At 40.3% G+C, this 22,500-nt stretch overlaps 2 protein-coding genes across 6 annotated transcripts in view; both read left to right on the top strand.

The window, feature by feature from the left end:
* The window catches only part of dip2bb (disco-interacting protein 2 homolog Bb), a 39,388-nt gene extending 20,334 nt beyond the window's left edge, over nucleotides 1–19,054 (top strand). For 2 of the 4 annotated variants that reach the window (XM_034299021.2, XM_034299024.2), the window contains 19 exons: nucleotides 257–384; nucleotides 744–858; nucleotides 2,227–2,428; nucleotides 3,865–3,977; nucleotides 4,580–4,603; nucleotides 5,781–5,861; nucleotides 6,608–6,731; nucleotides 7,384–7,505; nucleotides 8,129–8,240; nucleotides 8,852–8,961; nucleotides 9,240–9,370; nucleotides 9,585–9,753; nucleotides 9,860–10,030; nucleotides 10,394–10,455; nucleotides 11,237–11,294; nucleotides 11,380–11,454; nucleotides 12,265–12,439; nucleotides 13,326–13,449; nucleotides 14,781–19,054. In XM_034299021.2, coding sequence (XP_034154912.2) covers nucleotides 257–384; nucleotides 744–858; nucleotides 2,227–2,428; nucleotides 3,865–3,977; nucleotides 4,580–4,603; nucleotides 5,781–5,861; nucleotides 6,608–6,731; nucleotides 7,384–7,505; nucleotides 8,129–8,240; nucleotides 8,852–8,961; nucleotides 9,240–9,370; nucleotides 9,585–9,753; nucleotides 9,860–10,030; nucleotides 10,394–10,455; nucleotides 11,237–11,294; nucleotides 11,380–11,454; nucleotides 12,265–12,439; nucleotides 13,326–13,449; nucleotides 14,781–15,033 — 2,349 coding nt within the window. In that variant the 3' untranslated portion in view covers nucleotides 15,034–19,054. The remainder of the gene's footprint in view (nucleotides 1–256; nucleotides 385–743; nucleotides 859–2,226; nucleotides 2,429–3,864; nucleotides 3,978–4,579; nucleotides 4,604–5,780; nucleotides 5,862–6,607; nucleotides 6,732–7,383; nucleotides 7,506–8,128; nucleotides 8,241–8,851; nucleotides 8,962–9,239; nucleotides 9,371–9,584; nucleotides 9,754–9,859; nucleotides 10,031–10,393; nucleotides 10,456–11,236; nucleotides 11,295–11,379; nucleotides 11,455–12,264; nucleotides 12,440–13,325; nucleotides 13,450–14,780) is intronic. The other 2 variants (XM_034299028.2, XM_034299033.2) reach the window with 1 other exon arrangement.
* Nucleotides 19,055–21,676: 2,622 nt separating this feature from the next.
* atf1 (activating transcription factor 1) overlaps nucleotides 21,677–22,500 on the top strand; it is an 8,528-nt gene continuing 7,704 nt past the window's right edge. The window contains exon 1 of one of the 2 annotated variants that reach the window (XM_034299219.2): nucleotides 21,677–21,864. The gene's annotated coding sequence lies outside the window, so the exon portion shown is untranslated. Of the gene's footprint in view, nucleotides 21,865–21,920; nucleotides 22,047–22,500 lie in introns of those variants that run through there. The other variant, XM_034299224.2, reaches the window with a different exon arrangement.

The raw sequence follows: 22,500 nt of genomic DNA, 5'->3' as shown, positions 1-22,500 counted from the left end.
ACTTGTTTTATTTTTCAGGGGGCGGGGCTATATACAACCTCAATTTATAGGTTGAGATGTAATTGAGATGCACTTTGGCATCTATTAAATCATTTTTTTAATTTACACGTCCTGTTTTTTGAATGAAGATATTAGTAATTTAATTACACAATCATGATGTTTATGGTTGAAAATGATAAGTACCGAGTTATGTTATAGTTCTCCGTTGTTTGTAAACGTGGTTTAACGGTGTTCACCGTCTCCTCGTGTGTTTCAGGGCAGTCTGATATTCGTAGTGGGGAAGAACGAGGGCTTGTTGACGGTCAGTGGGCGTCGCCACAACGCTGATGACCTCGTGGCTACAGCTCTCGCCGTGGAGCCGGTCAAGACCGTGTACAGGGGCAGGTGTGTGCTTTATACTGACACCCAGTGGCCATGCAGTGAAATTCAGAACTGAAAGTTTGAAGCCCCGCCCACACATTTACGAATATTTTTGAAAATGTATGACATGACAATGAAGGTTTTTTTTAACCACCTTTACAAAAAAACATTCCTGTCTACATGAAGTTTTTTTTTTATTGTTTGTTTTTTAAATATCTCTGTCTACACAACCACGCAAAAAAGATTTTATATCACTCACACAATCACGCCAGTCCAGTAGGTGGTGATTTTTATAAAAACACATTTTAGGGAAATCTGTGTTTTCAAAAAATATCCATATACATGTGTGTGTGTGTGTGTGTGTGTGTGTGTGTGTGTTACAGGATCGCAGTGTTCTCAGTGACGGTGTTCTACGATGAGCGGATCGTGATCGTAGCGGAACAGAGGCCTGATGCGAGTGAAGAGGACAGTTTTCAGTGGATGAGCAGAGTGCTGCAGGTGAAACTCCTCTCACTCTCTGTTAATCATCTTTAATCCCACCTCCTTGTTTACTTTAATCCCACCTCCTCATGTACTTTAATCCCACCTCCTCATGTACTTTAATCCCACCTCCTCGTTTACTTTAATCCCACCTCCTCATTTACTTTAATCCCGCCTCCTCATTTACTTAATCCCGCCTCCTGGTTTACTTTAATCCCACCTCCTCGTTTACTTTATTCCCGCCTCCTCATTTACTTTAATCCCGCCTCCTCATTTAATTTAATCCCGCCTCCTCATTTACTTTAATCCCGCCTCCTCATTTAATTTAATCCCGCCTCCTCATGTACTTTATTCCCACCTCCTCGTTTACTTTAATCCTGCCTCCTCATTTACTTTAATCCCGCCTCCTGGTTTACTTTAATCCCACCTCCTTGTTTACTTTAATCCCGCCTCCTCATTTAATTTAATCCCGCCTCCTCATGTACTTTATTCCCGCCACCTCATTTACTTTAATCCCGCCTCCTCATGTACTTTATTCCCGCCTCCTCGTTTACTTTAATCCCACCTCCTCATTTACTTTATTCCCGCCTCCTCATTTACTTGAATCCCGCCTCTTCATTTACTTTAATCACGGCTCATCATGTACTTTAATCCCGCCTCCTCGTTTATTTTAATCCCGCCTCCTCATGTACTTCATGTCCTCGCTTTTTAAGGAAAGATGATTCTACTCATTTTTTTATGTTTTTTTTAAGTGAGGCATATAAATTGACGTTCTTCCAAGAATTTATGCACAGTATACCCATTTTTTAAATTAAGATAATTAATTTTGTATTTGTGGTTTTTATTATTGTGTCTTTTTTGGGAAGGGGGAGAGGTAGGACATTTATAGTGTAGGTTATAACGTCACACGGAAAGATAAAAAAGACTTTGGAACTGGTGTATCCGTGATCCAATATCCTCCTCTCTCCTCATTCCTTGACTCCTGTAAGTGCTTTTCGTAAAGAATTGGGACGTCCTTATAGATGGCGGGTGTCAGTCAATTTCCGGGTCACAGGCTGAAAGAGATCAGGTGTTCGAGGAGGCGTCAAAGTGGACATAGTGTGAGAGTGGATAAAGCTGAAAGGTCTCTGGCGCCCTCTGGTGGCTGCTGTATAATTCAGACTACTGCCCACAACATTCCCCATCAGTGTGACACCTGAAACAGGAAGTAACACAACAGGAGACAACACATTCAACACACTTCACACTCCTGTACAGCAAAAAAAACAGCTTTCACACCCAACCAAACACAGCAAACTCTGTGTCTGGAAAAATAGTTTAAAAATGTCCAGAATAAACCCTTTGACCCTGATTTTACACCTGGTTGCTTTATTTTCTGTGCTTCAGGCCATAGACAGCATCCATCAGGTGGGTCTGTACTGCCTGGCTCTGGTTCCTGCTAACACGCTGCCCAAAACTCCTCTGGGTGGGATTCACACCTCAGAAACGAAGCAGCTCTTCCTGGAGGGGGCGCTGCATCCCTGTAACATCCTCATGTGCCCTCACACGTGTGTAACCAACATGCCCAAACCTCGCCAGAAGCAACCAGGTCAGTGTGTCTCTGTGTGTCTCTCAGTGTGTCTCTGTGTGTCTCAGTGTGTCTCAATGTGTCTCAGTGTGTCTCAGTTTGTCTCTGTGTGTCTCTGTGTGTCTCAGTGTGTCTCAATGTGTCTCTGTGTGTCTCTGTGTGCCTCTGTGTGTCTCTGTGTGTCTCAGTGTGTCTCAGTGTGTCTCTGTGTATCTCAGTGTGTCTCTGTGTGTCTCTGTGTGTCTCTCAGTGTATCTCAGTGTGTCTCAATGTGTCTCAGTGTGTCTCTGTGTGTCTCTGTGTGTCAATGTATCTCTGTGTGTCTCAATGTGTCTCTGTGTGTCTCTGTGTGCCTCTGTGTGTCTCTGTGTGTCTCAGTGTGTCTCAATGTGTCTCTGTGTGTCTCTGTGTGCCTCTGTGTGTCTCTGTGTGTCTCAGTGTGTCTCAGTGTGTCTCTGTGTATCTCAGTGTGTCTCTGTGTGTCTCTCAGTGTATCTCAGTGTGTCTCAATGTGTCTCAGTGTGTCTCTGTGTGTCAATGTATCTCTGTGTGTCTCTGTGTGTCTCTGTGTCTCTCAGTGTGTCTCTGTGTCTCTCAGTGTGTCTCAGTGTATCTCAGTGTGTCTCAATGTATCTCAGTGTGTCTCTGTGTGTCTCTCAGTGTGTCTCTGTGTGTCTCTCAGTGTGTCTCTGGGTGTCTCAGTGTGTCTCTGTGTGTCTCTGTGTGTCTCTCAGTGTGTCTCTCAGTGTGCCTCAGTGTGTCTCAGTGTGTCTCTGTGTGTCTCTGTGTGTCTCTGTGTGTCTCAATGTGTCTCAGTGTGTCTCTGTGTGTCTCAATGTGTCTCAGTGTGTCTCAGTGTGTCTCTGTGTGTCTCTGTGTGTCAATGTATCTCTGTGTGTCTCTGTGTGTCTCTGTGTCTCTCAGTGTGTCTCTGTGTCTCTCAGTGTGTCTCAGTGTATCTCAGTGTGTCTCAATGTATCTCAGTGTGTCTCAGTGTGTCTCTGTGTGTCTCTCAGTGTGTCTCTGGGTGTCTCAGTGTGTCTCTGTGTGTCTCTGTGTGTCTCTCAGTGTGTCTCTCAGTGTGCCTCAGTGTGTCTCAGTGTGTCTCTGTGTGTCTCTGTGTGTCTCTGTGTGTCTCAATGTGTCTCAGTGTGTCTCAGTGTGTCTCTGTGTGTCTCAATGTGTCTCAGTGTGTCTCTGTGTGTCTCTGTGTGTCTCTGTGTCTCTGTGTCTCTCAGTGTGTCTCTGTGTGTCTCTGTGTGTCTCAGTGTGTCTCTGTGTGTCTCTGTGTGTCTCTGTGTGTCTCAGTGTGTCTCTGTGTGTCTCTGTGTAGAAATAAACATGGGTGCATTGTGTGAAAGTTTGCACACCGTTACGCTGAGATGTTTTTTTAAACGGATGAGTATTTTTCAGAAATGTTTTCGCAGAAGTACCTTCTTTATGTTTGGTGTGTACAGTGGGTGTAGGTCCTGCCTCCATCCTGGTTGGGAACCTGGTTGCAGGAAAGAGAATCGCTCAGGCAGCAGGAAGAGATCTGGGAATGATCGAGGACCAAGATCTGGTCAGAAAGGTACGACGAGAACACACACTCCATCACTGTAACCTATTAAAGATGTACTCCACTCTACTGTTTATCTCTCTAATGTGTCTCTACTGTGTGTGTGTGTGTGTGTGAGAGATTATAACATGGAGGAGAATTTCCCTGCACTGAGAAAAGAGCAGAAAGACACTCGGAATGGAAGTGTAAGGGCAGCTGTTTTGTGGTTAATTGTTTAAATTATTTTTGTTTAAATTTTTGTGTAAATTGTTTTTATTATTATATCGTCATGTCACCCAGCTGTAACACACACCACCAGAGCTACACAACTACCACACGTTCTTCCCTCTGATAACGTAGTTTCATCTCAGAAACGAGCGATTCGACAGCTTTACAGATTTACAGCTTCATTTATACACAAACACCTCGAAACGTTCCTCACCTGCCCCTGACACTTCCACTCTGAGTGAGATTCTGTTCTTTTCAGGGAAGTGAGTTTAAATTCTCGTGCGTGTTGTAATCACACACAGTGGAGAGAGATTAGCGTGAGCAACACGGGAGTTACACCTTTAATCTACACTTCTGTAATGTGAATGAGTTGCGTGTTGTGTTTTAATGCCTTCCTGTGGATGTAGCTGTGCATGTGGCCCACTATGATGGTAAGAAACATTTACTGTTTTCCTTTTGTGTGTGAGTGTGCGTGAGTGTGTGTGTGTGTGTGTGTGTGCGTGAGTGTGTGTGTGTGAGTGTGTGTGAGTGTGTGTGTGAGTGTGAGTGTGTGCGTGAGTGTGTGTGTGAGTGTGTGAGTGTGTGTGAGTGTGTGTGAGTGTGTGTGTGTGAGTGTGTGAGTGTGTGTGTGTGTGAGTGTGTGAGTGAGTGTGTGTGTGTATGTGAGTGTGTGAGTGTGTGAGTGTGTGTGTGAGTGTGTGAGTGAGTGTGTGAGTGTGCGTGAGTGTGTGAGTGTGTGTGAGTGTGTGTGAGTGTGTGTGAGTGTGTGTGTGTGTGAGTGTGTGTGTGTGTGTGTGTGAGTGTGAGTGTGTGAGTGTGTGTGTGTGTGTGTGTGTGTGTAACTCTGCTTGTTTTACTCTCCATCACATCACTGTGTGTTTACTCTGTATTCACTTTCATGGTACTTTTATGTCACTGTTGTGGCAGTCTTATAACGGTCTTATGACAATCGTATGTCACTCTTATGACACTTGTGACACTCTTATGTTGTTCTTATGTCACTCCTGTCAGTCTTGTGGCAGTCTTATTTCACTTTTATGTCACTCCTGTGTCACTCTTTTGAGAGTCTTATGTCACTCTTATAACAGACTTATTACACTCTTATGACACTTATTACATTCTAATGTTGCTCTTATGTCACTCCTGTTGCGCTTATGGCAATCCTATTTCACTTTTAAGGCCCACTTAAGTCACTCTTATGACAGTCTTAGGACACTCTTACTTCATTCTTATAACAATCTTATGACACTTCTGTTACTTATATAACAATCTTGTGCCACTCTTATGACAGTCTTATGTTTCTCTTATGACACTTTTATAGAAGTCTTATTTCATTCTTATAGTCACTCTTATGTCACTGTTATGACACGATATCAGGCTGCTACGTGACTAAAACACAGTCTTTTATATTGGCGTTAATACGGTGTGATGAAGTGGAGTTACCTTTTTATTCCTCTTACCACGGCAGTGAACCATTTACACACGTTTCAGTCTGTCCCTGTGAACGAGCTGTTACCATGGAAACGATAACGTATTAGACCGAGTGTATTCGTATAAAGCTGCGCTAACGTCAGAGCTGCTCACTTTATTTATTTTCACCATCTTCAGCACCAGTATCTGTCAGAAGCTCTGCAGTGGAGAGCACAGACAGACCCGGACCACGTGCTGTACGTACTGCTGAATGCGAAGGTAACACACACACACACACACACACACACACACACACATATACACACACATTTACACACACACACACACGCACTCACCGTCCACTGTATTAGGAACACCTGCCACATTCATGCAGTTATCTAAATCAGCCTAAATCATGTGGCAGCAGCACAGTGTATAAACTCATGCAGATGCAGATCAAGAGCTTCAGTTAATGTTCACATCAAACATCAGAGTGAAGAAAAAGTGTGATCTCTGTGACTTTAACCGTGACATGGTTGTTGGTACCAGATGGGCTGGTTTGAGTTTTTCAGAAACTGCTGATCTCCTGCAGGGATTTTCACACACAGCAGTCTGTAGAGTTTACACAGAATGATGCAAAAAACAAAAACCATCCTGTGAGCGGAGGATCTGCAGCTGAAACACCTTGCTGATGAGAGATCAGAGGAGAATGATCAGACTGGTCTGAGCTGACAGGAAATCTATAATAACTCATATAATCACTCTTTACAACCGTGGTGAGCAGAAAAGCATCTCAGAACACACAACACATCAATCCTTGAGCTACAAGAGCAGAAGACCACGTCAGGTTCCTCTCCTGTCAGCCGAGAACAGGAATCTGAGGCTCTCATGAGCACAGACTCCCTCACACTGGACAGCTGATTGGAGAACTGCATGAATGAGCAGGTGTACAGGTGTTCCTAATAAAGTGGACGGTGAGTGTATATATAAATGTCTCTTTATTATTTGTCTGTTTGTGTGTACAGGGCGTGGCAGTTTGCACAGCTACATGTGTACAACTTCACAAAAGAGCTGAGAAGATCGCTGCTGCTCTCATGGAGAGAAGTGGAATTAGCATCGGAGAGAACGTGGTGCTGTTATACCCACCAGGTGGACAACACACACACACACACACACACACACACACACTCATCTACACACACACACACACACACACACACACACACTCATCTACACACACACACGCACACACAGAGTGTTTTCATTCATTAGGTATAACTATATCCTAATCAGACCTGGTATTAACATCTCGTAAGAGTAAAAAAAAAGATTTAATATTCAATATGTAAATGCATAATGAATATTGATTAGCGTGTACTGAATATTAATGAGTGTATAATTAATATTAATGATATTAATGTTTTATTAATGTTGTATAATGTTTTAGAGTGAACATCAGCCAGCATAACTGTTTGTTTATCACAGAAAATGCAGCATGTTAAAAATCTCTCAGTTTATTAAGCAGAGAAAGTCCCAAAGATGCAAAAATTAATAATTTTTTCATCATTTTAAATATTTTAAATGTTTTTTAGATGTTTATCTGCACTAGAAGTATTACTTTATTAAAAATAACAAAATAAATGTAGCTCTCCTGTCAGCATCAAATGAGCTCAGTCTACTACATTTTTTCCAAGAACATTTTTCATGAAGAGTGCGTGTGTGTGTGTCTGTGTGCGTGTGTGTATGCGTGTGTGTGCGTGTGTGTATGCGTGTGTGTGCGTGTGTGTGTGTGTGTGTGCAGGTATTGATCTGATTGCAGCGTTTTATGGCTGCCTGTACGCGGGGTGTATTCCCGTCACCGTCAGGCCACCACACCCACAGAACCTCTCAGCCACGCTGCCTACAGTCCGCATGATCATCGACGTAAGTGTGTGTGTGTGTGTGTGTGTGTGTGTGTGTTTACAGATTTCTTTTATACAAACTCTGACCAGAGTGTCAGACACTCAGTTGAATTTTTTTTCTTATTTCTATCTTATGTCTATTGAAACGTTTACAGTCGCTCATTTGATGCATCATCACGTTGAGTGTTAGAGCTAGCCAATCATATGACACGTATTAACTGTCAATCACAAGGTGTATTTCTCAATCAAAAATGTAATGTCCATCATATCATGCATTAGCTTTAATACATTTAAAAAAATTCATTATATAGTGTATATTGTGTATAGAATGATTGTTTTCAAATTTCACGTAATGTTAAAAAATATTAATGCTGGCTGCAGCATTTTAATTAACAGTTTGATTTAAAATATAAGACTTGCTAACTGCAGTAACATCACAACGCTGTAATAGGAATAAAACACTTGGGGATGTGCTGTTACAGGAAAATAATCAAGGTCAGAGCAGTAGCAGTAACTTTGCTTCATCATACGTTGGTTTATTCTTTATAAAGCTCTGAATATTAGAAGAGGTGAGTTAGATGAAATGGTACAGCCTGTTGTAGGGGTGTTTGAGGGAATAATGAATGTGGGCTCCGTCTCTTACAGGTGAGTAAAGCCGCCTGCATCCTCACCACTCAGATTCTCACCAAGATCCTCAGATCTAAAGAAGCTGCTGCTTCAGTCAACATAAAAACCTGGCCCATCATAATAGACACAGGTATGAACACCCCCGTTCAACATCACACATGGACTCTTCCATGGTGCTGTCAGATACACTCAATCTGCTGCATATGAGCTGCAAATCATCTGGAACTGAATCTGTGTTTCTCTTCATGGAAGTGTGTGGAACGGTTCTAGACCAGGTACCGGAACCGTATCCATGGAAACAGACCTATCAGAGCTCTCGTGTTTTCTTCATTATGGAAAATTCTAAACTTTCACTGATTTTGAAATGTAAACGTTTTAAAACGCTCATTAAACACTGTTTTTCACCTTTTTCACTCTTTTACCTTTCTTTAATCTTTTCACATTTTCTCACACGTTCTCATCTTTCTTTACTGTTATTTCCACCCCTTTATACATTCCACCTCTTTTTAACCCTTTTAACCTCTTTTTTTAACCTCATTTTAGCTTTTAATGTATTTTTTACGTTGTTTTTTAAGCCTATTCAGCGTGCTCGTGTTTCCAGCCGTGGATGTGTGTGGAACGGTTCTAGATCAGACATGAAGCTCTATCAGAGCTTTAGTACTGAGTTCTGTAGATCTGGATTGTAGAATTGAGTGTAGAATTAATCGGGGTTATTTCTCCCGCTCTGCTTTCGTCTCTCAGATGATCTTCCTCGTAAACGTCCTCCAAACATTTACAAACCTCCGTCTGCTGATGTGATCGCTTACCTGGACTTCAGCGTGTCCACCACGGGCATGCTCACGGGAGTCAAGGTGAGAACACACGCCGCCATCTTACAGGCTGCTCCACGTCATCAGTGTGCCATAATAAACTGCCTGACGTGTAATAAACTGAAAAACACGACTGAAACTCTAAAATACCACAAGTTATACATATGCATTAATATGCAAATTAGAGACCCTGAGGATCTGAGCATCTGTTTGGCTGTTGTGTGTGTACATCTGAGAATCTGATTGGTTGTGGTGTGTTTATCTGAGTGTGTGATTGGTTGTGGTGTGTGTATCTGAGTATCTGATTGGTTGTTTGTCAGATCTCTCACTCGGCGGTCAGTGCTCTGTGTCGCTCCATAAAGCTGCAGTGTGAGCTGTACTCCTCTCGCCAACTCGCCATCTGCCTCGACCCGTACTGCGGACTCGGCTTCGTGCTCTGGTGTCTCGCCAGGTAACCACACACACACACACACACACACACACACTCTCCTCTTTTCCCATGTTGTTACATTAGATGCGCGCGTAGAGGTTCTTATTTTTATTAAAATGGCTCCCTCTACAGGTCACTACAGTGAAACACATCCTAATCGCCCTGTGGCATCTTCATGATCATGATTTATTATTTGTTTCTCAAAGTAAATTAATTGCAATGTTTGTGTGTGCAGTGTGTACTCAGGTCATCAGTCCATCCTGATTCCTCCTCTGGAGTTGGAGAGTTCGTTGTCTCTGTGGTTGAGCACGCTGAGTCAGTACCGCATCAGAGACACGTTCTGCTCCTACTCCGTCATGGAGCTGTGTACGAAGGGACTCGGGGGACAAACCGACATGCTGAAGGTATACACACACACACACACACACACACTCACACACACACACACACACACACACACATCTGTCCTGGATGAAATGGACCTCTGCGTGTGTGTGTGTGTGTGTGAAGGCTCGGGGAGTGAACCTGGCGTGTGTGAGGAGTTGCGTGGTCGTTGCTGAAGAACGTCCACGTCTGGCTCTCACTCAGTCCTTCTCCAAACTGTTTAAAGATCTCGGGCTCTCCACCCGCGCCGTCAGCACCGCCTTCGGCTCCAGAGTCAACCTCGCCATCTGTCTACAGGTACAGGAGCTGTGTGTCACCTGTGTGTCTCCTGTGTGTCACCTGCGTGTCACCTGCGTGTCACCTGCGTGTCACCTGTGTGTCTCCTGTGTGTCACCTGCGTGTCACCTGTGTGTCTCCTGTGTGTCTCCTGTGTGTCACCTGTGTGTCTCCTGTGTGTCACCTGCGTGTCACCTGTGTGTTTCCTGTGTGTCACCTGTGTGTCTCCTGTGTGTCTCCTGTGTGTTGTTTTGTGTATTACCTCTGTGTTGTCTGGGTATCACCTGTTTGTCTCCTTTGTATCACCTGTGTGTCGTCTGTGTATAAAGGGCAATTAAATAAGGTGTGTGTGTGTGTGTGTGTGTGTGTGTGTGTGTCTCTCAGGGTACAACTGGACCAGACCCCTCTACTGTGTATGTTGACATGAAGTCTCTCCGACATGACAGGTACAACACACACACACACACACACACACACACATACACACACTTATGTTCTTTATTATCTGTATTCTTTACAGTTTTATACATTTACACTTTTTTAATTTTTTAAGTTATATTTTATTATTCATCTGCAGTGCTTGCAGTGCTTTTTGTCTCTTGTTCTGCTGCTGTAATAAAGCGTTATCTTAAAATCAAATCTATGTCACATATACCTTTGTATGCAAAAGTTTGTCATCAAATCACATATTTTGTTGATTTTTGAAGTGAAAAGAAGTAAACATAATCTCTGCAGCAAACTATTAAAAATGTATTTTCTACAAATGTTGATGTGCAGCTACTTTATATTTGATTAATTTAAAAATAGTCATTGTGGCATGTGCAAAAGTTTGGACACCCCCTTTGGCACAAGGCTTGAAGAGTCTGAGAATTTATTACGCTCAGGAATTGTTCTTCCTAACGACAGTTCTTCAGCTGCCTAACAAGTCCGACTTTACACCTGGACGCGTATCCAAACTTTTGCACATGCCACAATTACTATTTTATTATTTTCTATTTTCTAATGTCATAATAAGTCATTTATTTTCACTGTAAAGTATCAACAAAATATGTAATTTGGCCGGGGGTAATTTGTAATTTGCCCAAACTATTGCATACAACTGTAACTTCCAAATAACTGGAGACATTGTTGTGAATATTGTTTATATAATATAGTAATTGTCCATGCTGTGTGTACGTGTGTGTGTGTGTGTGTGTGTGTGTGTGTGTGTGTGTGTGTGTGTGTCAGGGTGAGGCTGGTCGAGAGAGGAGCGCCTCAGTCTCTTCCTCTAATGGAGTCTGGAACAGTGAGTTAAGCTCCTCCCACTTTTAATCACATTTGAATAAATCATCACCATCTTCTACAAATATCTCCTCATCTTCTTTGTTTAGATCCTTCCTGGTGTGAGGGTGGTGATCGTAAATCCTGAGACCAGAGGACCTCTGGGAGACTCTCATCTGGGAGAGGTGTGTGTGTGTGTGTGTGTGTGTGAAAATCTCCTGAGGAACATCTCCACACGTTCACTCTTATTAAAAACACCAGGAGCTATGAATATTCATGAATATGCAAATTTGGAAACACCCCTCAGTTATTAAAGTCATATTTCAGTCTCAGAGTTTAAATTTACATCCTCGTTTCCTCACAGATTCATTTAATCACAGCATCAAACATACCAGAATAGATTTCACTGTTACTATGGCAACAAACATTTTCGTTTTTTTAAACATACTCTTAAAGTTTCTTTAAAAAGACAACCAGAACTTTTAAATTCCAAAAGTTTTTTTAATCTTAAATGTTTTTGTTTTTTTAAATCTCAAAAGATTTTTGTTTTTAAATCTCAGGGTTTTTTTTTAAATCCCAAAAGTTTTTTTTTTTGTAATTTTTTTTTTTAAATCCTAAATATTTTTGGAAGTTCTTTTAAATTGTCTTAAAAACATTTTGTTTTTTAAAATCCTAGAAGTTTTTTTTTTTTTTTTTTAATCCTAATTTTTTTGTTTATTTTTTAAATCTCATCCAATTTCTTTGTGTGTTTAGGAGACTCTTGTCTGCTGAAGGTGTGTGTGTGTGTGTGTGTGTGTGTGTGTGTGTGTGTGTGAAGAAACAAACATCTTTTCGTAGCTCTGTCAGTAAACACTTCCTATTGGCCATCAAACCTGTAACTGAGTGACATCATTGCTCCGCCCCCGAAACAGTTAAAAACAGACTCGCTGAGAAAGTGTTTTAAATGGTTTTAAAACATGACCTTTGACCCTACGCTCTCTTGACGTGTCTGTCAGATCTGGGTGAACAGTCCTCACACGGCGTCGGGTTACTACACCATCTACGGGGAGGAGAGTCTGCAGGCCGACCACTTCAACACCAAACTGAGCTTCGGAGATCCACACACACTGTGGGCCAGGACGGGATACCTCGGCTTCGTCAAGAGGACCGAGCTCACTGACTCCAGCGGGGGTGAGACAGAGATACTGACACTGCTGTCGGTCCATTAACCTGCTCGCTTACACGTCAAAACGCTCTGATCCGAGCCTCTGATACCAGGCGATGCTCTGTGACATAATCCCAGTGTACAGCGTTGCGCTAATGAACAGATACGACACGACAGCCAGCTGGATGTATTTTATGATTAATGATCAAAGCAGAGCAAACTATCGAGAAATATATCGAGAAGAGGAACTAAAGCGTCTTCCTACAATACAAGTCATAAAACATCTTTATGGTGTTTAAACAGTGTGTTTAATAAACAGTGTGAGGACGGCAGGTCTGAGCGTGCAGAGCTGTATCAGCAAGCGTGGGAATTACGACTAAAATCATGAGCGTTGAGCGGTGACGCGAGTGTAGAGAGAAGCTGCCGCATGTGAGAGAGAGACAGAGAGACAGAGAGAGAGAGAGCACTTCATTTCTGCGAGCACTGAGACACATAAACCTCAGGACACTGCTGCAGCAGATGTGAGAAGAAGCATGTAAAGATAACACTAGGTGATTGTTCTTGATGATCAGCCGCTATCGGTCAGCGACGCAATGAAAAAAAAGCGACATACTTGTAGCTGTACAGAAACGCTTTTCCGAAGTGAAACAAAACCCCAACTCACTAACGTGTATCGAATGAGTCTGATAGTGTAAGTGCACAAACACACGTGTGCGATTTTTCAAGGCTGATATTTAAACAATGAAATAAAACGTCCTGGACTGATTAATCCTCAGCGAGGTTCATTTCAGTATCAGTATCGATATCGATATCCAGAACCAAAAAACATGATGTTCTGAAAACAGTGGTATTGATGCCTCCCTAATCGTGACGACGTGGTGTGTCATGGTGGTGTTTGTGTTCCTGTGTCAGAGAGACATGACGCTCTGTTCATCGTTGGTTCTCTGGACGAGACTCTGGAGCTGAGAGGACTGCGCTATCACCCCATCGACATAGAGACCAGCGTGCAGCGAGCTCACCGCAGCATCGGAGAGAGGTACGAGCCCGGAGTCCCCGAAACCAGAGGCGGGGCCTGCTCCCTGCAGACACGCCCCCTTTATATATATATATATATATATATATATATATATATATATATATATACATATATATATATATATATATATATATATATACACACACACATATATATAATGCTGCATTCAGCTTAAGTCACATGCAGGAAATTAGAACTTGGAATTAAGTCTTTTTTGACCTCCGTACATTCAAGCTACAAAATGGGAAAAAAAAACAAAACATACGCCTCCATGTTAGTCTTTCGTTAGCCGCTAGCTGTGATGAGTGATGTATATTTGTTGATTTGATGTCACTCCTTGAACCTTCCTGACTTTCAGAGTAGGAATTCCGAGGTGAGGGAGGGTTTTCCTTGGTAATTCCTGGTCGTACATCAGAAATTCCGAGTTGCGGTTTTCGTTGCATACGAACCACAAATTGCTCTCTGGTTCTTGTTTGAAAGGTTCCTGCGGGTGGCACCTCCCTGCTGTGGTAACCATAGCAATGGCACAGCTATGTGAAAAACAAAACCTGCACTGTTAAATTAAATGCTTTAATTATTTCATTTATCAGAGGAATCAAACTGAGCTGCTTATCAGAAAAAAACAGCTGATTAGTAAAGTTTTGCGCACTGTGAGATTTCACCACATCAGCACGAGCAAACATTTAAAAAAAAAACATCAAATCTGTAAGATGAGGACATGAGAAACTCGCCCTGGTCTGTCAAATAATACTAGCTGTCAATCAACTCATTGGCCACGCCCTGATATTTAAATGAGTAATAAACACTGTGTGTTAATGTTCTGCTGAAATATTGAGCAGTGAGTGCTTTCGTATAACAGTGTTTTATTCCTCTTCTACCACAGCAATTTACCAACAATTCCCATTTTTATTTATTAAAGAACATCACACTTTTTATTGGTTTATAGATATTTCATGTTCTCACTTACGTTATAGCAGCTATAAACAGTCGTTCCCTCACTTTTCTCTCTTAAAGTTGATAAGAGAAACTCTGACTGTCACAAAGCGCTGACACTGGAGACTCCTTCCATAAATGTTAAATAAACATCTCCTTACTTTATGAAAACTTCACCATATCAATGATTTTTAAAATCCATTTATAAACTCGAGCGCTGTACACGTCCTTGTGAACGAGCTGTTGCTATAGAAACGATAACGTATAAACGTGCTCTACTGTCAGAGCTGCTGTTATAGAGAATTAATCAACACCTTCTGACCAATCAGAGTGCAGAATTCAGCCAGTAGAGGGTATGTGGTGTTGATGGTGTTGTATGTGGTGGTGTTTCTCCTCAGCGCCGTGTTCACCTGGACTAATCTGCTGGTGGTGGTGTCGGAGCTGTGCGGCTCGGAGCAGGACGCGCTGGACCTGGTGCCTCTGATCACCAACGTGGTTCTGGAGGAACATCACCTGATCGTGGGCGTGGTGGTGATCGTGGACCCCGGCGTCATCCCCATCAACTCCCGCGGAGAGAAGCAGAGGATGCACCTGAGAGACTCCTTCCTGGCCGATCAGTTGGACCCCATATACGTGGCCTACAACATGTGAGGAGAACATCTCCAGATCTTCACGTGCTTCACGCTCAGCTTGAGTTCTCATCATGGGCTGTGAGTAAAATAAATAAATCAAAAAATCAGGTCCCGTCACTATAATTTATTACTTATAAGCACATCATTGTTCTCTTCGTTATATTTTAAAAACTAATTGAAGTCATTTAGTCGTCGTTCTTCTCACTGAGCTCTCAGTTTACGCACTTTTTAAAAGATCTGTTGTATAAAAAATTGTTTCAATTAAAAAAAAAAACATTTCCGCATGTAGAACCAGGTCTTAAAGTTTATTTATGCAGAAACTCAGAGATTTTAAATGTTTTTTTGGTACAAACACTGAATTAAATAAAACTTTCATTTACAACTTCATTATTTAAAACAGTCCATTAAAGAGGAACTTCACTCTCATGTTTTACACACTGTCCGCTCTGTGTGTGTGTGTGTGTGTGTGTGTGTGTGTGTGTGTGAAATACATTTTATTTATATTTTTTAGTTATTTTGACCTAGACACTTTATAAAAGCTACGAGGATGATGATTAAAACCAATCAGATCAAAGAGTGACATTTTTTAATAAATAATTTTAAATATTACATAATATTAAATATCCTTTTTTTTAATTAGGCAGTAATTCTTAAATCATTAAAAGTGAAATAATTTATTAAATTTATTTAAAATTTATTCAAATTTTATTTCAGGTCCAGAATTTTTTTTTCTTCATTTCAATCCATCACTACTAATAAAGACCCGTAACAGGAATGTAAAATGGATGTGTAAATAAATAAACAACTAAATATATTAACAAACCTGCACTGAGATTTAACACACACACACACACACACACACACACACACACTGCTCTCATATTAAGGTGCTTCTATAAAAAATCAGGACGTGTTTGTAGTATTTCTAACCTGCAGGAACGAAGTTGTACATTTTTATTACTGTAAACTAACAAACTGTACAAAGGCCGAGATTTTACACACACTGAGACGGAGAAGAAGATGCGGTGTGTGTGTGTGCGTGTGTGTGCGTGTGTGTGCGTGTGTGTGTGCGTGTGTGTGTGCGTGTGTGTGTGTGTGTGTGTGTTCTGTGCTGTTCTCTTATTTCCTTTTTTCTCTGTATAAATATGGATCTGATTATAAACTGATCTAACGTGCACATCACTGAGACTGTAAATAACCACTTGCTGTTTCTCTTCCTTCATTTCCTCGTGTACGCTCGGCTTCACACTTTCACTCTTTCACTCTCTCACTCTTTCAGCGAACAGAAACTTTACGGTATTCCTTCAGTCTTTATTTTGTGTGCGTGAGAAAGTGGAGTGCTGCAGGAGATGAGAGGAAACCGTGCTGTGATAATTTACACCTGTATTTCACAGACAACATGATATTCACATTGTTTACTCTACAGCGTGTGTGTGTGTGTGTGTGTGTGTGTGTGTGTGTGTGTGTGCGTGTGTGTATGTGTGTGAGGAGGTAAAATGTCGTGTGTGTAACCTGCATGGTGTGTACATAAGTCATTTATGATCAGTTACTTTTCTAATCAGGGATTAGAAACATTACAGGGAATGAAAATAAAAATAAAAAAATGAAAAGAAATTTTTCAGAGAACGTGAATAAAATCGCTCTGAATTGTTCCAAAGTGAAAATGTTATTTTAAAAACTGTTTAACGTTAAAAACGTTAGTTTTCCGTTTGATTTCAGGAAGATATAGCTTACGCCTAAACATTTCCCAGTATGCCTTACTTCCTGTCCAGAATTCAAATGGGTCACTTCCTGCCTGGCTACAGAAAGATACGATGTTAGATGTTATAAATAAATAAATAAATAAATGAATAAACAAACAAGTTTCTGGTTGAATGCAGCGTTCAGTATTAACTGTCATTTTATTACATTTCCAACTAAAGAGGCGTGACGTGGAACGCTGGAGCAGGAACGGTAAAAATATAATTTCTCTTCAGAACGAACCAAAATGAAAAACAAATCATTTCTCATCCCTGTTTATAATAATGTCTTGTTCACACTGTTGATCCCCGAATGATCGCGTTCGATTGGTTTTGGTTTTAAACCCGAAAGAGAGGAGCTGATTTTATACTAATGATATTTAGAGAAGTTGAGTAAAGTGTATGGTGATGAGTTCATACTGAAATTACACACATCTCTATTCCGATGAATTCTACAGTTATAGAGTTTCACCAAAATCAGACACGTCTCAAAAGCACAGTTCTGATCTGAGGTGTACGTAGGACTGTTTTTTAAAATCCCAATCCTGCTCACTCTCACATTTATTTTTATAAAGAATTACGGCTGCTTTCAGACGATCAGCGTTTTGCACTTAACTGTACGAATGATGAGCATTTTTACCGCGAGGTTGAAGCCGTGCTACGTCACAAAGACGCGCTTGAAAACATTCAAAGACCATTCAGAGAGCTAGCCCATTCTGCATGTTTCTACATCTCAAACAGAGAAAGGTTCTGTCTTTAGTCCTCTTTCGGAGAAGACGAGATAAAACGCGCTGTGAAAAGTTTAACGTAAACTGGGACAAAGTTGAATTTGAATGAACTTTGCCAGCGCAAAGCAGCTTTACAGCAGGTAGCTTTAACGTTCTATTTCCCAAAATATAAACAATGATAAAAAGCTAAAAATAGTCACTGAAGATGAGTGAAGTAACTAGTTACTGAATGAACGAGTGCTCGGTCAGCTTATCATTCAACATAGCACAAACACTGGCATTATTTTATTAATTCTACAAATCAAAATATTCTGATAAAATCACACAGTTTACAATTTCATGACCTCGATTTAGTGTCTCCTAACTTCAGTAAGCTGTGCATGAATAACTTTCACGATATTAAAAAATAAAATGTAAAATAATTATAGGATGCGCTGGATCAAGTGCTATTTTATAATCTGCTGGAAGCCAATCAACGCGCTAAACAAGGCGTGTGTATGGAACGCCAGAAGAGTCTCACAACACAAAACGAGCACGTTTTACTTTTATTGTGGAGACTTTTGAGAGTTTTCATGCCACAAATTGCGCTGTAGTGTTTGGCAACGCAATAAAATACATCACAAAAATTATTACAATTATTTAAAAATTACATTACAACAATCATGAGCAGTGTGTGTGTGTGTGTGTGTGTGTGTGTGTGTGTGTGTGAATTTATCTGGATAATGTTTATGTATATATTAAGGGAAATCTGTCTGAAGGGAACAGGGTTGCCAGGTCTGCTTAAAAAACTCAACAAACAAATCCCAAGTCACCAACATCATAACGTCATAAATGATCTTGTTTTATTAAAGATAGTAATAAATAATTAATGTGTAAAAGAGTAAGTCAGAATGTTTCAGGCGTTTCCATGGTGATGAGTTTGAGGGTCGGCTAAGTATGTTGTTCTGATATAGAGATATTAATCATCTAAAGGATGTAAAATTCACGAACCTGGCGACCCTGCTGTCAGAGATTTCCTGCCTTTTCCTGTTAAAATGTACGACCGTGTTGCATTGTGGGATACGGTAACAAACACTCACACACACACACACACACAGAGCACTAAATCAGGAATCCGAGCTGCGTCTCAAATTCCGTACTCTGCACTACACACTACAGTAGCAGATTATCTGTAACGCAGTACGATCACGTTTTAAATAAATCGTAAAGATTTTGCACTAAACATCAGAACACGCTTCACTTTTCGACAGATTTCACACATCATGTGATCAAACTTCACACTAAAAGTACTCCATTTGAGACACAGCCCATGACCTGATAACATTGTCCTCTTGTGTTTCAGTTTAATAATAATAATAATAATAATAATAATAATAATAATAATAATAATAACTAGGCTTGATGATTTTGTGCCACTTTCTTGCCGTGTATGAATATAAATGTGGACGTCATGATGATATGCAACCCTCTCCTCCCCTGTTCACTTTCCCTCATTTCATTTTGTACATTGGTTTAATTCCTGTTTTATATTTAAATGCAAAAAAAAAGAATAAAAGGCATTTATTTTGCAGCATTGATGTGTTACAGAGTGGTGAAGTACTCCAGACATTTGGAATTTGAATAATAAGTACAGTAATTATATTGCAGAAAAGAAAATATGAACATGAAGATTTTGAAGACCAACAAACATCATCTAAGACTTATAGACGTGATGAAACAACAGAAATGGCAGTAGAGTGACTCCAGGCTGATTCACAGCAATACACTGCACTTATTTCCATATTGTAATGCCGAGTTCACACAAACGCCGAGATCACACTAATGCCAAATACACACTGATGCCAAGTTCACACCAACTTTGAGTTCACACCCACGCCGCAAACACACTAACGCATTTTTCACCACGTCCAGTTTCCTGTCCAAAGTGAAATGTGAAAATATTAAATCTTTACATCAGTTCCAATTATTTTATTTGTCTTCTGAACAGAGAGGTTACACATTAATTTAAATTCTTAATCATAATAAAATTCATTGAAATACAGTCCACCATCTTGGAATTGTGGAGATCACATGACAGTCGTTTTCCCTCGTTTACACTCCAACATGAAAACTTTTCCAGATTTTTGTGATTTGATGCTTGAAATTGAAATAAAGTTATTTCTGTGTAGAAATGTGCACCACAGCGCCCCCTAGAGATTGATCAGAATTGAACTTCCTTGTTTTACGCCATTTTTCATTTTCTTTACCCAGTACAACTTGATATTACGCCCCCTAAAAAAAAAAAACAAAAACATATAGGGTGCCAATATTTTTAATTCGATCACCCACATTGTGACAATATTAAAGGCAATGTGAATTCTACGCTACACTTTAAACAATAACGAGGAGAAAAAAGACAAAACAAAAAAACAACCTGGTGATGATACTTTCTTTAATGAATTAATAAATTAAAGACATAATTTATTTATTTTAATTTTAATATTTTAAAAAATGATCTAAACTAAAATAATCTGGGTTAAAAAAATAATAATATAAACTAAAAGAATCCATTATCTCAATGAATATAATCTGTGTGGGGAAAAAAAAATAAATTTAAACTAATTCAGGTTAAAAATGAATGAATTCATTTAATTTTTTAGATTTTAAAAATAATATTTATAAAGTCATTAAAAATAACTTTTTTAGAAATATTTAACACTGAAAAGGAGGAAAAAAATTAAGTACACAATTTTAACATTAAAACTGAGTTCCACTTGTAATTATTAAAAAAAGCATTACAAATGTAAAAAAAATAAATAAATAAAATAAAAAAATGTAGTGTGATTTCTCAGGAATGCGGATTGTGACATAATTTTTCGCGATATCGATACTGTATGGTCGTATCGCCCAGCCCTCGTGTGTATCACATAACGCTTTCTGTGAGCATGAGGTAACACACACACACATTTTTACACAAACAGGAATGAAGGTGGGCGGAGCTTCTTCAGAAACGTTACAAGAACAACGAACAGGACATGAGAGCGTCGCGAAAGGAAATTAATCAAGTTTAAACATGGGAGAGATTTCGCACGCTGAACATCAGAGAGGAATTTCAGAGACGCTGCGGTTTTTACGTCACTGGTAAGTCTGTGGTAAAGTGACAGTTACACAAGTGGGCGGGGCTAAAGACAAAAAAACTGTTACAAGTGTTTCGCTCATCTGTTGTGTCTCAGTCGTCAGGTGATGTCATCACTGTTTTTTTTTTAATTAATTTATTTGTAATTAATTATGTTATTATGTTATTATTACCTAAGTAACACTGATTAGCTATATTTCACTTTCTTAATATGTAAATTCGATACTTTATTCCACATTCCGTGTGCGAAAGTGACTGTTAATGAGAACGAAATTTATCGTACAGCTTCTTTTGATATGTTATTATCTGTAATTCGTAAACGCGTATGTAGCCTCCGTGTAGTTAAACTACTTTTCCCATTTTAACCCTTTTTAATCGAAACCTTTTCGCAAACTAATGAATATTTCTTCACTTATCGTACGCAATTCCAGAAAGTTACAGAACAAATTAGACATGTTTAGATTTTGTGTCAACTAATGTTAGCTAATTTTGTTCCATATGTTAGCGTTTTCATTTCCAGTCTAGCTAGATCATCTTGGAAATATTACACAAGTCAGAGCTTTTTGGAAAATTACACGTTTCCTAATTAGAACGTTCGTTTTAATATGTTATCGTTTCCATAGCAACAGCTCATTCGCAGGGACGTGTACAGCGGACGAATGTGTGTAATCGTTGATATTTTGTGAGAAGACGTGTGTTTATGGAAGGAGTCTCCAGTGTCAGCGCTCTGTAACAGTCGGAGGTAAAGCTGTAACTTTTTTAATCGTCAGGACAGAGGAGTTTACTCTTGTTTTTGCGGTTTCTCGGTAACAAGCGTAACAATCGGCGTCATTAACTTCGAGAGAAAGTGAGGCAACAACTGATAGTAATGGAAGTGAGAACAGGAAGTAACTTAAATTAATTTTGAATGTGTGACGTCATTGTGCACTAAATAGCATTGTACTCGTTATCGAGTCCACGTGGTGTAAGAGGAATAAAACACTTAGTGACGTGCTGTTGTAGGAAAATAAACTTCTTTTTTTCATTACTGAAGAGTACTGTGCAGCGCGACCAATCAGAACGCCGTTGGTGGGATGACGTCACAGAGACCTCTAGTGGGCGGGGCGTTAAGACAGCCTTCTGGAAAAAAACAAGCCAGCTAGTTAGTTAGCTTTTTTTTTTAATAGGTATAGAAACAGATTAATAACATTCATAAGTACATTTTTACGTCACGTTTTGATAACGGACACCTGAGTAACGACCCCGGCGGATTAACGGAGCTGTTAAAGGTACGTGTGTGAGTGTGTGTGTGTGTATGTGTGCGCGCGCGCTTGCTCTCGGCTGAAGCTAACGCGCTCGCGCGGCGCTGCTCAGGCGGGAAGGCGGTGTAATGGCGGCGGTTCCGGGCTTCAGCGGCTCGGAGATGGCGGAGTTTTAATGGCTCCCCGGGTCGCTGACGTGTGTTGACGCGGTACTTGCGTGCCAGTGACTCGGTCTGAAAGTTTTTCAGCGTCGAGTGACACACACACACACGTACACACGCACACACACACACACACATAGAGAGCTGAAATCAAACTCAACCGCATCTAAACTAACCAACTAACTAACCAACTAACCTGTTAGCATTAGCGTTAGCATTAGTATTAGCATTAGTATTAGTATTAGCATACGTCGCTAATCCTGCGATTTCTCCGTTTAGCATTCAAAACGATTACATTTATTAAAACTAGTTAGCTGGTACGAGTTAGCTAGTTCTGACGTAATGAAGCATCTCACTTTATTCGGTTAAATGTTTAAACCGAGTCACACAGTTAAACAGAATGAGATTTTTTTTGTAGCTAGCTGAATTAGCTTTGATTTAACGGATTTAATAAGAGGCTGTGTTCCTAATCGCTCACTGCGGGTTGCACACTCGCCAGGGC

The sequence above is a fragment of the Pangasianodon hypophthalmus genome, chromosome 2 (assembly GCF_027358585.1).
Source record: "Pangasianodon hypophthalmus isolate fPanHyp1 chromosome 2, fPanHyp1.pri, whole genome shotgun sequence".
Lineage (NCBI taxonomy): Eukaryota > Metazoa > Chordata > Actinopteri > Siluriformes > Pangasiidae > Pangasianodon > Pangasianodon hypophthalmus.
The sequence above is the reverse complement of the archived record's forward strand: the minus strand, read 5'-3'. Positions and strand labels throughout refer to the sequence as shown.